This window comes from Ceratotherium simum, chromosome 5 (genome assembly GCF_057802395.1).
Source record: "Ceratotherium simum simum isolate JZ-2026a chromosome 5, ASM5780239v1, whole genome shotgun sequence".
In the NCBI taxonomy this organism is placed as follows: Eukaryota; Metazoa; Chordata; class Mammalia; order Perissodactyla; family Rhinocerotidae; genus Ceratotherium; species Ceratotherium simum.
This window is the reverse complement of record NC_141904.1, coordinates 40963820-40979270: the sequence shown is the minus strand read 5'-3', so window position 1 is coordinate 40979270 and position 15451 is coordinate 40963820. Positions and strand designations below refer to the sequence as shown.

Below are 15451 nucleotides of genomic sequence, written 5' to 3'. Positions count from 1 at the left end.
CCAGCTCCCTTACCTCAGGTTTGGACAACTCGGAGGCATAAGTTACCCTCCAGAGCTCCCCTGCAGGATCAAGCTGAAGCTACCCTCCACCGGGCCTTTCCTGAAATGGCCCCCTTACCTGTCCTGCTTCCCTCACTTCCTTACTGATGTGCTCTGGGAACACTTCCTTAATAAGTTACTTGCATGCAAATCCTTGTCTCAGGGTCTGCTTCTTGGGAAACTCACCTAAGACACTATTTAAAAAAAAAATAAGGACAGGTTGAATGGTCATCTCTGGGAAGGAATTTGCAATTACCACGAGCTGGGAGAGCAAGAGTGATAGGAGAAATGGAGACCTCTGACCTCAAATTACCATGAAAAGGCAACAAATGACAGCATTCAGACACAAGCCTTTGCTTGGTGGGCACGGATTCAGTCCTTGTGGTGTTTGGACTGTGATGCATGATGTCCAGGATGAGACGTCATTCTGAGGTTTACCTGATGACCAACTGGCACTGCTCCAAGCTTTCATCTATTAACCTAAGTGGAAGGAGGGTGAGGTATCTGCTACATAAAGGTGATCCAGAGCAGACCTGTTGCTAGGAATCAGGTTTTTCCATCCAAATTCCTGTTGGGAATCTTCCAATGAAAGGTACATACGAGAAAACACTTATAGTTCCTTAGCACATTACTTCAAACTTGACTCCAGGCAACAGAGATGTGAAATGTCTTAGGGGTCTTGCCACAACCACAGTTTATACGCAGCACCGCCAGCCTTGGTGGACTCATTACATGAGGTTTCTTCAGATGATTTTCTCTGCAAGTCTTTTTTAACAGCAAGTTCCAAAGTACAATAAGATTTTTATCCTTTAAAATTTGTATGAACGTACATGTATTTCCAAGATTTCAGGCCAGATATCAGTGCTTGAGTGAATTATATAACTATTTAATAGAAATAATAAAACATTGATACAAATATAGACATAATCAGTATAAAAGGCTTATATTTATAAAAATACTTTTAGGTAACAGTTTTCCCCTGAGGGTTGACCACGCATGTTGCATCCATAAATATTGCTCGGCTCTGTAGCTTGCTTTCCAAAGTTCAGAGTTCATCTTTAAAAGGAAGTGGTGGTGGCTCCAGTCATGTGACCTGGCTGAAGTGGCTGCCTCAGGTTGGCACCTGGGCTTAACAGAATGAGGAAGAGAACAGCATCAGTGGGGCCTCCGAAAAATCTGGAGAAGATTCTTTCTTCCAAATATGGAAGATACAAAGATCAAGGATGACAGGCGAATGATTGGGTCACGTGACTGGCGTGGCAGGTCACTGGTTTTTCTGGACCCAGTCCCAACTGTCTTCGTTCTCTTTCCGGTTCTTCTCAGCTTCAATAATTTCTTTGTACCTTCGGCGAAAGAAGCCCATCTGAAAGGCAGAAAGAGAAGAGGCCGGGTCAGACATTATGGGGAATCAGCCATTTTGGTTCCAAGGAGGCGGCATGACCTACACTGCCAGTGCCAGGAAGGCTTGGAAAGCTCCTCAGATTAGACTGATTTAGAAAAAGCACTTTGTGGGGCCACTTTTCAAAATGCATGGACTTCCTGCAGGCTATCTTATGATAAGTTGTTTGTTCCTTGTAAAGTGCTTCTGGTGGAGTGTTTCCCAAACTCTATGCTGGGGAACACTAGTTACTGAGAATTATTCGTAGGTGTTTGGGAATAAAAAAGTTTGGAAAACGATGCATTCTTTCTTTCTTTGAGAGTCATAATATACAGTAGAGCAATAAAGGATCAAATAAACGCTCAGTAAAGAATCTAAGAAACCCAAGACCTGACATTTCCTAAGGTTATTTGGCTTTTGATAAACCTATTAATATCCTGAGAGATATTAGCCATTGTGGAATAATTTGATAAGTACTGCTCTCAAATAATAGGCTTTTTAAAGTGTCTGCAGGTCTGCATTATGCCTTGATGTCCTCTAGATCTTTCTTTCAGACCTATGAAACTCATACTGTAAGTGCACCACAGCCAGCAGTGTGTACCCCCCTCGAACTGGCGTCTCATCCTGATCCAGGATGGCAGTTTCCTTTAGCTTTGTTCTGAAAAGACTTTGCCCTCTGATGTCCTTTGGCTCTTCACCTATGGTAAGATGAGTTTCTAGTTTTCTCACAGTCATCACAGGCCAGACATTTAAGCAACATTTTGCAGCTCCCAGCTCACCTTTTCCTCCATGCTCAAGGAGACCTGGCATCTCTTGTCCTTTGCTCACCAGCATCAGTGGCCTCTGTTTCTGAGGTCAGACATCCCTCCTTGCATCTGCCGTTAAACATGACTGACTGGAGTGGGTGTACAAATACCCCAGCCCCCTCTCTCCTTGGGGGCAGCAACCCTGAGGTGCATGTCCTACCAAGAGTTCCCAGTGGAACTTGCCCACAGTGATATCCAGCTTGATAACACATCCTTTATTGGCTTCCTTCTCTTCCCTGTCTTGCTTCCTTACTCCCCTATCAGTGTTTCCTGAGACTACCTTCCAAGTAAATTACTTGCCCTCCAATCCTTGTTTAATTCTCTCGAATAGGGGAATCGAAACAGACATGCACACCGGGTCCACTGCTGGGAGGCACGCTGCCCTGCAGATTTGTGGTACTACACTATCATCAGCTTATATCTACCATAGTCATATTTGAAAACCCTCAAGACTAGCGATCTCTGCAGTCTGCTGCCAACAACGATGTACATATAAAACGTGCCCTAAACAAATCATAAGCAAACCTAGCTCTCGTGGGCATATCTAACTTTGTTGTCTGTGCATTTGTCCTCATGTTCCTTCACTAGGAGCCAAGCATCCAGTCACCCTGATGGTCATGAGCTCCCCCAAAGAAGAGAAAGCAGGTGGGGGTCAGGAATCGTCTTGCTGCACCATCTTCCTATCCCCCAAAGGGGGCTTACTGGCCCAGTGAAAGAGGAGAACGGTCAAGAGAGCTGCCAAGAAAGAGCTGATCATCTCCACAGGCACTGCCACAGAAATCCTGAGAGTTCACTTTGAGAGGAGTCAACCAAGTGGTGCCGTCTGAACAACTGGGCAGGAGTAGAAGCTTTCTTAGAACAACTGGCAAGGGTTTTGTGTTCTGAGCTTTGATCCTCAAGGCCAGTTTCAGAGGCAGACATTGAGTTCCTAGTGTTTTCAGACATGGAGGTTTCTTCTCAGCATAAGACCACATCTGTCAGAACCCCACTTTCTGACATGTGACCCACCACCCCACTTTTCTCTCCTCAAATCTCTACCACCTTATCCCCTCTGCAAAGGCTGTGGAAAGGGAGATTGGCCTGAATGATCTGGATAATTAGAAAAAGGTCGTTGTCGTCATCCTCAAAGCACACCCATAGAAGGCCAGAAAAGCAACCCAAGACTTAATGGAAACGTCTAAGAAGTAACTGCTTGAAATATCATTCTTCAAAGATAAAGATGTGGTTGACCAGGCAAACATGTTATGTGTACCTTCTCAGCCGAGGAGAACATAATTGTGAAAATAAGGCTGGATACAACACGGAGATAAGATCCTTTACCACATAACTCTGCCTGCTGATGGTGTAATGTTACAGTAATCTCAGGGTTACTCATTTTTAATTTTAGAGAAGTAACATATTTCTACCGTGGCACTAATCAAGCAGAATTTTAACCGTCTGCTCCCTTATTATCTTCCACATTTGTCTTAGGACTCCTTGAAGGCAGGATTTGTGCATTTCTATCCCCAGTGCTCAGCATCTCACCTGTACGTGGTACCAGGGATAAACTGCAGAAATGCCCACAATCCTTCATTTCCCCTGTATCCAAGCCCTTTACCATGTGCAGCAATTCCCATCATGAGGCGGAGTCTATTTCCCACACCTGGAATCTGCGCTGTGACTTGCTCCGACAATTGGATGCAATGGAGGTGATGTTGTGTCAGTTCCCACTTAGGCCTCACGATGCCTTGCACACTTCTGCTTACTTTCTCAGAATGCTGCCCAGGCTCCACGTGAACCAGTTTGATCTAGCCTGCTGAAAGATGGGAGCCCACCCAGCTGAGGCTCTCCTAGGCTAGCCAATGCCCAGCTGTCTCAAGTGTGTGATTCCAGCTAAGACTAAAGAACTGCCCAGTGGAACTCAGTCCAAACTGCTGAACCACAGACCTGTGAGCTACACAGATGGTTCTTGCTTCTAAGCTACTAAACTTGGGGTGGTTTGTTATGCAGCACAAGCTGACTGATATAGAACTCGATATTTTTTGTCTGGCTTACTGAATGAATCAATACCCATAGGAAGGGTGGCAGAGGGGCAGCTGACAGGGTTCTAGATATAAAGAGGATTTTTGTAACTGCTGACGAGTATCATTGTACTTTGTCCTGCTGAACAGACTTCTCTTGTCCATCTCTAAGAAGAACAAGTTGGCTCACTTTCTCATAGCTGTGCTAGTGTAAGGATTTGCTATAGAGAGTGTACAAACAATCTAGCCAGGACTCAGAGCACCTGAACTAACTTACACATGTGGCTCTCGTGTGCTCATGTTTTATGTACGTCATACTTGTTACCAACACAGTGAAGGTGCCGCCATCTCCTGCAGGCATCCAGAAGCAAGCTCTTTTCTCTCGAGTGGAGTGGTGTCAGCATGAGCCCTGAAAATCACCCCCACCCCCGAGCAGTGCCTGTAGAGCTGCTCTCAGATACAGCCTTGCAAACTCTATGTCCCACTCCAACACTGCAAGGTCTCAAGAGCCCTGTTCCCAACACAGCCTGTGTGTAGTCTCCTGGATGGGAGCTTGGAGCTGCCACTAATGTTTGTCCTTCTTTGGATCCCAAACACCATTTCTCAAAACACAATCCACTCTCACGGCTAGGGAGTGCTGGGTACAGTAGTGCAGGCTGTGCACTGCATATGGGCGTGGTGGTGCCAATCACATTGCAGATATCAGATATGTAAATTTATTACAACTATTTTCCAGCAGATGGCAGTAGAGTGTCTTTTCTAGTAAAATCAGTAGATTTTTTTTGACTTTTCTGACATATAGAAGTATCTTGAGGAAGGGGTATCATTTACTAGTTTGCACAAAGGTGCCATATGGCCTAGTAGTAGTCCTGTCAAACCAATATTGTCTCTTACATGATCAAACTAATTCAGAAAAGGAGAATATCACCTTTGTGTTTTGTTGAGAGCCTTTTTGGTTTAGCCTTTTTTTTTTTAGTGAGGAAGATTGGCCCTGAGCTATCATCCGTTGCCCATCTTCCTCTATTTTGTATGTGGGACACCTCTACAGCATGGCTTGATGAGCGGTGTGTAGGTCCGCGCCTGGGATGCGAACCCGTGAACCCCGGGCTGCCGAAGCGGAGTGCGGGAACTTAACCACTACACCACTGGCCCGGCCCCACCTTTTTTGTTTAGCCTTTTGATAAAGAATCCAAAGCCCAAGGCTCTGAGTTACCAAGCAATGGTCCCCTGAACAACTGTGTCATCTTAGGCCTGCCAGTGCCGTAGGTCCTACTCAGAAGAGTCGTATGGGAGGGAGGTCACACAGGAAGCCCAGAGTCCTGCTCTCTCTCCAACTAACTACACCCTGGACTGCAGCACAGGGTCATTTTCTGGCTCTGAACCCCAGTGTCTTTGTCTCTGCCCAAATGACGGATGGCATTCTCAGACCTCTCCCAGCCCTGAAACACGACAGCTTTTTCTGTTGGTCCCCAAAACAAACTCGAGACTGCAGCCTATCGTGCACACAGCTGTGTACTTAGGACTCACACAAAGAACGAACAAGGCACAGGGTCCTTGCCCAGTGTCAATTTTTCACAAAGATTTTGGAAAATTGAATTTTCAGTTTTTATAATACAGTATAAATTATAAAGTGCAAGGAATTATAAAATTCTTAAAAATTGAGATAAAACAAGACTTCAAAGACATTTCTCTCCTGCAGCGGGCCTCCCTTAGGCACATACTCTCACTCTTGTTAGCGCTCATGGTTACTTTGGGGAAAACCTTTGAGAAATGTTGGGCAAATCTGTTTTTTGGCATCTGAGCCCACACTGAGGGTGCTGGGAAATGAATAGTGATGAGTTTAAGCTGGACCCTCAGCAGCCCCACACTCAATTCCAATCCAGTGAAGTCAATGTTTTTCTGCACTTTTTCTGGAAACTTCCAGGGCTTGCTTTGCCACTTGAGGGGCAAAAGGCTCTGTTTATAATTGTTCTGTCTGTAGCAGAGGAAACACTCATGGAAACCCTAGAGGAGGAGAGACTGAAGCCAACCTTTGCTCAGCTGTAAGTTGAAGGAGCAGTGTGTGCCTTCTGGCTTTGTGTGCTGGTCCTGATAGGAGCCCGCAGCCCCAAAGAGCAGCTCCCTGATCTCTCCTGACAGATTTAACACCATTTTCTGATATAAACTTAGATCAAAAAGCTGCTAGAAGACTCCTAGGGAAACGGCAGATTCCCCTGAATAGCCCTAATTAGGGAGGTGCTGCCTGAGGCATGCGGCCCAGGAGGTAAGACAGCCTGAAGGAGTTCTGGAGTCTGCGCCCTGCAGCACCAGCCTCTCCTTCCCAGCCCACTTTGGCTTGAGGGACTCGCAGCACAACTCCATGGCATCTGGTCTCTTGCGAGATCCCCACCCCCTCTTTCCCTGGTCTTTGGGTTGCCTCTCGGGCAGCTATTCCAAGGACCTCAGACTCACTCCTTCTTTGGACTAATTCAGGGCCTCCTGTTTCTGGGTCTCTTCAGTGACTTGACTATTTACATAGCATGTCTCTGTCTTGATATTTCAACAGTGCACCATCAGCCCAATATTTACTTCCAAACATAAATAAGTCCCCACTGAGAGTCTCTGGCACATGGTTTTGATTGAGACAGCATGAAGGGTGTTTGTGTGTGTGTGCACGCTCACGTGCGCACGTGTCCATTCTTTTTCTTTGGAGGAGAGGCAAGGATGGGTTCTCACAGCCTGGTTGGAGGGAAGGTGATAACCCCAATGACCCTGGAGGGGCTGACAAACCTTACACAGTCTCTGAGCCATTTTACAGATTTATTTTTCTAAGTGTTTCTGCTTGAGGTCAGAAGTAATGCTCTCAAATAAAAACCATGAGCCCAAAGCCAGTTCTAAAGCAGCAGACTGTTGGAACAGCCCCAGCTGACCAGAGGCAGGCCTTCTCTAGGACACTCTGCAGCCTGCCTCTTCACCACTTGTGAAAGGGAAGAGCTAGCAGGTCCCGGGCCTTTTGGGAAGAGATTAGTCACAGGGCTGGCAAGGCAATGGCACTTCCCTTTGCCCCAAGTCATCTCGGCTTGCAAAGGGGCAAATAGGAGAGAGGGGAGAGAGGTTCCTTGCTGAAAGCAGTAGTGGAGGATGTGGAGTTTTTCTCCTTCCCTGAGTGGTGGTCTGTATGTTTTGGCAAACTGCACAAGGGATGGGGGAGGGGAGGAGAAGGAGAGAGGGGGGCAAGGAGAGAGAAGCCTGGGGCCCTAAATGAGGCTTTTTCTTCTAAAGGAAGAGCATCCTAGCATCTTCACTCTCTTACCACGTGACTCAAAGGCTAGCTTAATGAGTTGAAGGCATTCCTTAAAGATGCGAGTTACATAGGAAGTCCTTATCCCTACTGTACCTCTGAACATTCCTCCTCGTAAACAGGCCTCTATGATTGTCTTGAAGAGGTACTAGGCCCAGACCCAGGCCGCCTCAAACCCAGTCAGGAGCCAAAGGAAAGGAGAGGGGACTCATTTGGATTTTTCGCCCTTAAGAGTTTCACATTTCAGTTTTCTTCCCACATGGTGGTTTGGCAGGCTACTGTGATCCTTGCACATAAAGTTTAAATTATGGCTCCCGGTGTCTGCTAACATCCCTGCTTTGGGCAAGCTGATTAGGATCCATTTCAGTATTTGAAGAAGGGTCTGGTTAGCTTGGGGCCCTTGTTGTGGATTTTGCACCAGAGCCAGGGCCTGCTGCTGCCAAGCATGAGAGAGTGCCTGGGATGCCAGCAGGCGGACCTTCTGGAAGGCCCCACGGTCTGCCCAGAGGCAGACGAGGAAGCTGAGCGCTAGGCAGGGAGCCTGGAGTTCAGGTCTGGAAAAGGCATTTGCAGACCCTGTAGGGTGTTTCTATCTTAGGTGGATGATGGGCATGTTATGGGCACCACAGTGATGTGTAGGAGGGGCCAGGAGCTGGTGGCACAGGCTCCTTCACCCGGCCAAGTGCTGCTCACCCTTCAGGGCATGTCTGGCTCAGCCACCATCTCTGGTCCCTTAACTGCCTTTCCCAGAGGTCCTCAAGACTGAGTGAGGGCTCTGCTGTTTACCTCTGTCCCTTTGCCCCCAGCCTGCCACCTAGTAGGGATCCAACACTGTTTGCTGAATGAAGGCATGGGCTATCTTGCAAATGTAAAGCATGCTGGCCCGCAGGCCGGTGTGGCACAAAAAATGCATCAGCCCAGCCAGCTGCTTTGTTCTGTTTTCGGTACCATGCCATGATGTATGTGACACATTTTCGGGAACAACCATTTTGGGCTCATGAGCTCAAGGCAATGGCAAGCAACCACAGGTAGCAGTGTCAGGAGCTACTCTAAAGGGAGCTGCAAGAGGTGTGGCTCTATGAAGGGAAGAGGACTTGAGCACTGCCCACCTGTCGTCAAAGACCCTAGTGAAGTGTTTCCTGCTCAGTAGTGGCAACTGGCTACCACTCAGTGGCTTTGCCTTTGAAGTGAATTATGTGTGAAATATGATAAAAAGCCGCAACCAGTAAGACTGTCCATATAACTCAGATATTAGGCTGGACTTTAGGCCTATTAATCAACGGATTTCTGCGCAGTGGACTGTCAAGGTGATATTAGATCTCTATTCACCATACATAATGCATCAATCTTAGGCTATAGACATAGGAATCAGAGTTGACAAGAGGTCTGCAGTTGAAGTTTTATGAATATATAGGTCTTCAAAATAATCATACATTTCATTTGCCCTTTCAACGTCCTATCAAGTCACCATATTTAGTTAGCCCTTTGGGAGAGAAAATATTTTTCCTAAAGAAACTCCCTCTGCCCAGCTCCTTACTGCATTATAGCTTTGCCTGAACAGACTACCCACTCTGCATGTTGAGTGCATTCATGAACATTGCACCAAGATTTACTTTTTTTTTATTTTCCCCAAAGGAGCTCAATTACGATTTTATCTATGACACAATGGAAGAGAGATGAGGTTTCATCTACTTTAAAATAAAAAACCTTCCAGTTAGGCAAATCTTCCTTTGTAATAGTGACTTTTAAAGGGAAGATTAAGATTTTGCCTATATTTCTGAACATCATGTATGTGGCAGATTAAAGACAGCCACAAACCCTTTGCCACTCCTCCCTTTAAAAGGCAGGGTCCAGGGAAATGCAAATCAAAACTACAATGAGATATCACCTCACGCCCGTCAGAATGGCTATAATTAACAAGACAGGAAACAACATGTGTTGGAGAGGTTGTGGAGAGAAGGGAACTCTCATACACTGCTGGTGGGAGTGCAAACTGGTGCAGCCACTATGGAAAACAGTATGGAGATTCCTCAAAAAATCAACGATAGAACTACCATATGATCCAGCTATTCCACTGTTGGGTATTTATCCAAAGAACTTGAAAACACCAATTTGCAAAGGTACATGCACCCCTGTGTTCATTGCAGCCTTATTCACAATAGCCAAGACTTGGAAGCAACCTAAGTGCCCATCAAGGGACGAATGGATAAAAAAGCTGTGGTATATATACACAATGGAATACTACTCAGCCATAAGAAACGATGAAATCCAGCCATTTGTGACAACATGGATGGACATTGAGGGCATGATGCAAAGTGAAATAAGTCAGAGGGAGAAGGTCAAATACCGTATGATTTCCTTCATTAAGTAGTAGATAATAACAACAATAAACAAACACATAGGGACAGAGATTGGATTGGTGGTTACCAGAGGGGAAGGGGGGAGGGAGGAGGGTGAAAGGGATAATTGGGTACATGTGTGTGGTGATGGGTTGTAATTAGTATTTTGGTGGTGAACATGATGTAATCTATGCAGAAATAGAAGTACAATGATGTACACCTGAAATTTTTACAATGTTATAAACCAATGTTACTGCAATAAACAAAAAATTAAAAAAAAAAAAAAAAAAAAAGGCAGGGTCTATTTTCCCTCCCTTGAACCTGGGCTGGCATGTGACTGCTTCGACCAACGGATGTGGTAGAATGATGTTACGCCAGTCACAGAAGATCAGCGACTCTCCCAAGGCTACACAGCTGGCAGGGGTGATCGCCAGGGTCCTGTCCACAGCTGTCAGCCTGCAAAGCCTGTGCTCTCAGCTACACACTGTACTCTACGGCCTTTCCATTCGCCTGGGGTGGGGGGTGGGGATCAACGGTGTTGTCTTCTCAGTTTCCGGAGAAGTTACTTCACAGCACTCACCACCCTCAATTCTGTTCACAGGTCAGTGTGCTAGATGGTGAGGCGTTCAAGGGCAGGGAAGAGTCACAATCACTGTTGCATCCAGGTGCCTAACTCAGTGTTTGGTTCAAAGCAAGTGTTCAATAAACGTCAGCTGAAATGAAATATTGCTCTTGGATGATGAGGTGTCATTCAACAGCTTCCTCAAAGCTTTTTGAGACCCTTTTCTTCCACCTCTTTTGCAAGGCAACCCTTGTCTGGGTTAAGGTCCCCTGACTGCCACCACTCTACTCTCTCTCCCAGTCCATGGCAGAGGGTAATGTCTGCCTTCTCAGGTCCTAGCAGTTTGGATCACACATAGCTGGGTGACCTCAGGGTGCTGGCTACTCCCATGACAGCCACCTCCTGCGACCAAATTCTTTAAACAAACACAACAGAAGCAAAGCTAAGCAGATAGCAGGCAGAAGGAGGCGGGAGCGTGTGCTTGGGAGATGGGCCACCCCTGGGTGGCAGAGCCAAGTGGGGTGGCCACAAGAAAGGCATATATGCCATGAGAGGGAATGGGGCATGGCCACCATGCTCCCCACTCTGTGTCCCTGTCTGGTCCCACGTACCCAGCCATGGATGACGGCATTTCCTCTCATCTCAAAAGTCCATACAAAGGCAGAAGGAAGTAACAAACACACACACACACACACACACACACACACACACACACACACACACCCCCCAAAGCCCATACTGTCTTTTCAGATCCCAAACACTGAGCTGGCTTTGTTCTCCACCCACAGACCAGAAGCCATCCTGGCAGGAAGGAGTTGGAGTTGGAGAAAATGGAGAATAAGAATCTATCTGGCCATGCAGACTAAACAAACAATAAATTGCCAGATTTTTTAAAAAAGGTAATATCTTCCTCCTGGCAAATATACTGGAAAATGGGCACTTTAACCCTTCAAGAGGGCAACTTGCAATATGTAATAAAAGCCTTAAAATATGCATTTCTTTTGACTCAGTAATTCTATTTCTAGGGTTTCATCTTAAGGACATAGCGAAGAATTTGTGCAAATATTTGGCTCCAAGGATATTCACTGCGGTACTGGTAAAAGAGGTGTGAACCCAGGAGCCGCCTAAATTCCAGCATCAGAGGATGGGATGAGTAATCTGCAGACATCTGCAGCCCTAAGACAGTGCTGGAAATGGGTTTTTAACAACATGAAAAGATGTTTACAATTTTGTGTTCAGAGAAAAATAGGCTGCAAAATAATACATGCGATGTCCGAAAAGCATGGGAACATAAGATAAACTTATTTTCAAGTAATATGCTCAATATATTCATCTTCAACTTCCAAACACTGAGTCCAGGTGAAGTATCTCTAAATTTAAAGCAATCAGTCCAATCGTCAATCTAAAAAATGTACAATGGGGCTGGCCCCGTGGCTTAGCGGTTAAGTGTGCGCGCTCCACTACTGGCGGCCCGGGTTCGGATCCCGGGCGCGCACCGACGCACCGCTTCTTCAGCCATGCTGAGGCCGCGTCCCACATACAGCAACTAGAAGGATGTGCAACTATGACATACAACTATCTACTGGGGCTTTGGGGAAGAAAAAAAGGAGGAGGATTGGCAATAGATGTTAGCTCAGAGCTGGTCTTCCTCAGCAAAAAGAGGAGGATTAGCACGGATGTTAGCTGAGGGCTGATCTCCCTCACCAAAAAAAATAAATAAATAAATAAAATAAAATAAAATAAATAAAAAATGTACAATAAAAATACTATTTTTCCTGTGTTTCTAGACTTCTTGGATACTCTGCAGTATATTTATTATACTTTTTTCAGATTAATAATTGAACCCATTGCTTTAATTTTAGAGGTGCTGTGCCTGAAAATAAATCGAATATATTACTGGAAATTTTAAACATACTGTTAAAAAGTAAGTAGATGCTACCAGAATGCCTAATCTACGTCTATCACACAGAGAAAAAGGTCAAGAAGAGCCGACGCTGTGCTCACCATGGTCATTTCTGGGATGTGGACTCCTGAGTGTTTTATTATTTTTTTCCCTTATTGATATGTTACTATGTTTGATCAATAAACACAAAGTATCGTGTAATCCCCTCAAAAACTAATTATGTGAATTTAAAGCATCCATCCATAATAATGTAAGAGGCTGTTTCCATCTGCCTCTGAACCGGGAACAGTGGAAAAGCAGGGCTGTGACGTCAGGAAGTCCCGGCCACGGTCCCTGGAGCTGTTCTAGGAGCTGGGGACACAGTGCAAACAAGAACAGACGTGGGTCCCATTCACCTGGAACATCACTAGCCTGTGGAGGAGACAGATCTCCATCAGATATGTCTCTGAAACCATTACTGATGATATAGAGGATCTAAGTAAAAGGACTCCCGATCTCCGAGAGGAGAGTGTGAGGCAAAGAAACTATCCTAGACTTGGGAGTGAGGACACTCCTTTCTCCTTGAGAATGTGACAAGAGGCAAAACATGAAAGATGAGCAGGTGTTCCCTGGTGAAGGAGGCAGGGCAAATCTACACCCTGGGTCACCATGGGGTTGGGAGAACTTAGGATGCAGCTGCTCTAGACTCGTACCCATCTCAGTTACCAAGTCTTGTGGGCAGAAATCTCTTTCATATTCTCATGGGAAAAGAACAAAGAGTTGCTCTGTAGTTTCTTTTCTTGTTTTTTCTTCAACTAAATGGTAAGCCACCACAGTCCTAGCTGTTACTCCCCAAGCTTCTGTTTTGGAGTTAGGATCCCACTATCTTATGTTAGGACTGGTGGGAAGGCAGGAAAACAGAAGAGTGAGATTTTTGTTCTCCCTCTAAAGTGGTCCAATCCTCAGTTGTGAATGACCTCAAGAGGAGCCAAGATTCCATTCATTGCCCTCCCTCGGCTGTACCTGCACCATGAAGGAAGCTCCAACAGAAAACCTCTTCCAAGGAGCTCTAACCTTGGTGAGGCAGGAGAGCAGGGCATCCATGGGTAGGGACTCCATGGGGACCTGCAGTTGCCAGACTCACCTTCCAGAGCAGTACAGCCAGCAGCAGGAAGATGAGGATTCCTACTAGCAAACTTATGGCAATGATCCATCCCACGACATAGCCACGGGGTTCCAGGTTATGCAAGGCCTCGAAGACCACCTAGGAGGCAAAGCAAAAGTGAGAATGTTTCCCAAACGGAAGTACTCATAGCATGATGGAGCCCAGCCCGGGCTTGACATGTGGAGTGAAACAGAGAGATATGTCCAGACTGTTGTTATGAAAGAATGGACTCTGTTGAGTGCTTTCCTGGTTGTAGACTGATGGATTTTTCACTAGGATCTGAAAAGGTACTTGAAATCCAAGCCCCAGTTCTTGAAAGGGTTGTAATGACAAGCCTGATTCAAATATCATGAGGTATACATAAGTGTGGTGAAAAACTTAGAGGACACACTATGTTCTTGATTCAGAGCAGACAACAACAGTCTTCCCTTTATTATGGTTTTGAAACAAAGGACATGGGTGTGCCCTCCATGTGAGACAGTAGTACTTCTTTCCGAGTGTTCAGCTCAGTGTATAACTTAGTATGATTATTTGATAAACGCCAGTTTCCCCAACAGCCTGTGGACTCTACAAGGGCCGGGACACAGTCTGTCTTGGGTCTCACGGCAGTGCCTAGCACACTGAAGGCACTCACTCGAGGAGCTGTGCTCTGGTTTCCAATGGGAGCTATATGTAATCGGAGCCCAAGTCTCAGTGAGGCAAGTTTTCCTGACTCTTATGGAAACTTGGTGGTCTGCTGGAGCTGGCTCACTTCGGCTCACAAGAGCCAACCACGTGCATCTCTTCCCAACTCCACATCTAGCGACACTGCAATGGTAGTTTGAAATGGGCCATGGTGGGAGTATTTATACCACAGAAATTGGCAAACAAACCAGGGCCCTCCCCACCCCTCCTGCCAGAGGACTGATTGCTTAACATGTATAGCTCAACACTGACTGCACCCTCTAGCTCTGCTTTAGCTCCACCAGTCATGGGTGAATTTGGTTTTGTAGAATTCAAAGCATCTGTTGTGTCCTCTGCTGCCCAATAACCCTCCCTAACACCCCACTGTCCCATTCAAGCTCCTCGCTGCTGATGAGACAAAAATCCCATCTCTGGGCAGTCACTGTCTCCCATGGCTGCAGATAGGCTGGCCTACCCACAGGTCTTTGTCTAAGCTGTGCCATATCCTTGGAATCCCCATTTGGGGAAGCTCTATCTAAACCTAGCTGAACCCTGGAGGCCAGCTGATGTTCTGCCCCGGCCAGGAAGCCTCGCTGATGACCAGAGCCCAGTGGTCCTACCCCTTGCTCAAGCCTCAAGCGGTGACTAGGCACAGTACTGACTTGATACTGCCCGGTACTGTTTATGTTACCCTTTTAGGGCCTGGCTCCCATCTCTCTCTAACATTTCTTGAATGCTCCTCCATATCAGGCTCTGGGCTTTTCTTGCAATCTCTTGTCTAATTCATACAACACCCATTTTACAGAGGGGGACATGGAGGCCCAGAGAGGACAAGCTATTTGCTCTGGGCCGTGTAGCTTAAGTGCAGAGTCAGGATTTGAACTCGGGTCTAGCCAACCTTAAACCCCGAAATCTGAGCTTGTCATCATCATACCACAGAGTGTCTGGCTGACAGTGGCTCTCTCTTTAACGACTATCTGTTGATTAAACGGATCATTCATTGTCTCTTCCCAGGTGATAAGGAAAGAAAACGTGACCATCACTATCTCACTGTGTCCATTCCCACAGCTGGGGTAGGTGGGTGTGTGTGTGTGCTGCGGGGAAGGGGGTGGATGGTCATTCATGAGGCAGATGGGCTGCCACAGCCTCACCTGCAGATCCTGAATCCAGAAAATTATCTCAAGGGAAATGGGGCAGGGCATTCCTTCCTCCATGGGGACAAACAAAAGAAAACTGCCTATCAAACACAGTAGTCACTCCGGGAATGGAAATGAGGCCTCTCTGCAGCACACACTCATTAGCTATGTGACCTTGGACAAGGTACTTTACTTCTCTGA

At 46.3% G+C, this 15451-nt stretch overlaps 1 protein-coding gene across 1 annotated transcript in view; it reads right to left on the bottom strand.

The window, feature by feature from the left end:
• Positions 1 to 904: 904 nt before the first annotated feature.
• ITGA9 (integrin subunit alpha 9) overlaps positions 905 to 15451 on the bottom strand; it is a 331030-nt gene continuing 316483 nt past the window's right edge. Inside the window, exons 27-28 of the mRNA XM_004419499.3 lie at positions 13431 to 13550; positions 905 to 1402 (exon numbers count right to left, since the gene is read on the bottom strand). Of these exons, the coding sequence (XP_004419556.2) occupies positions 1304 to 1402; positions 13431 to 13550 (219 nt within the window). The 3' untranslated portion in view covers positions 905 to 1303. The remainder of the gene's footprint in view (positions 1403 to 13430; positions 13551 to 15451) is intronic.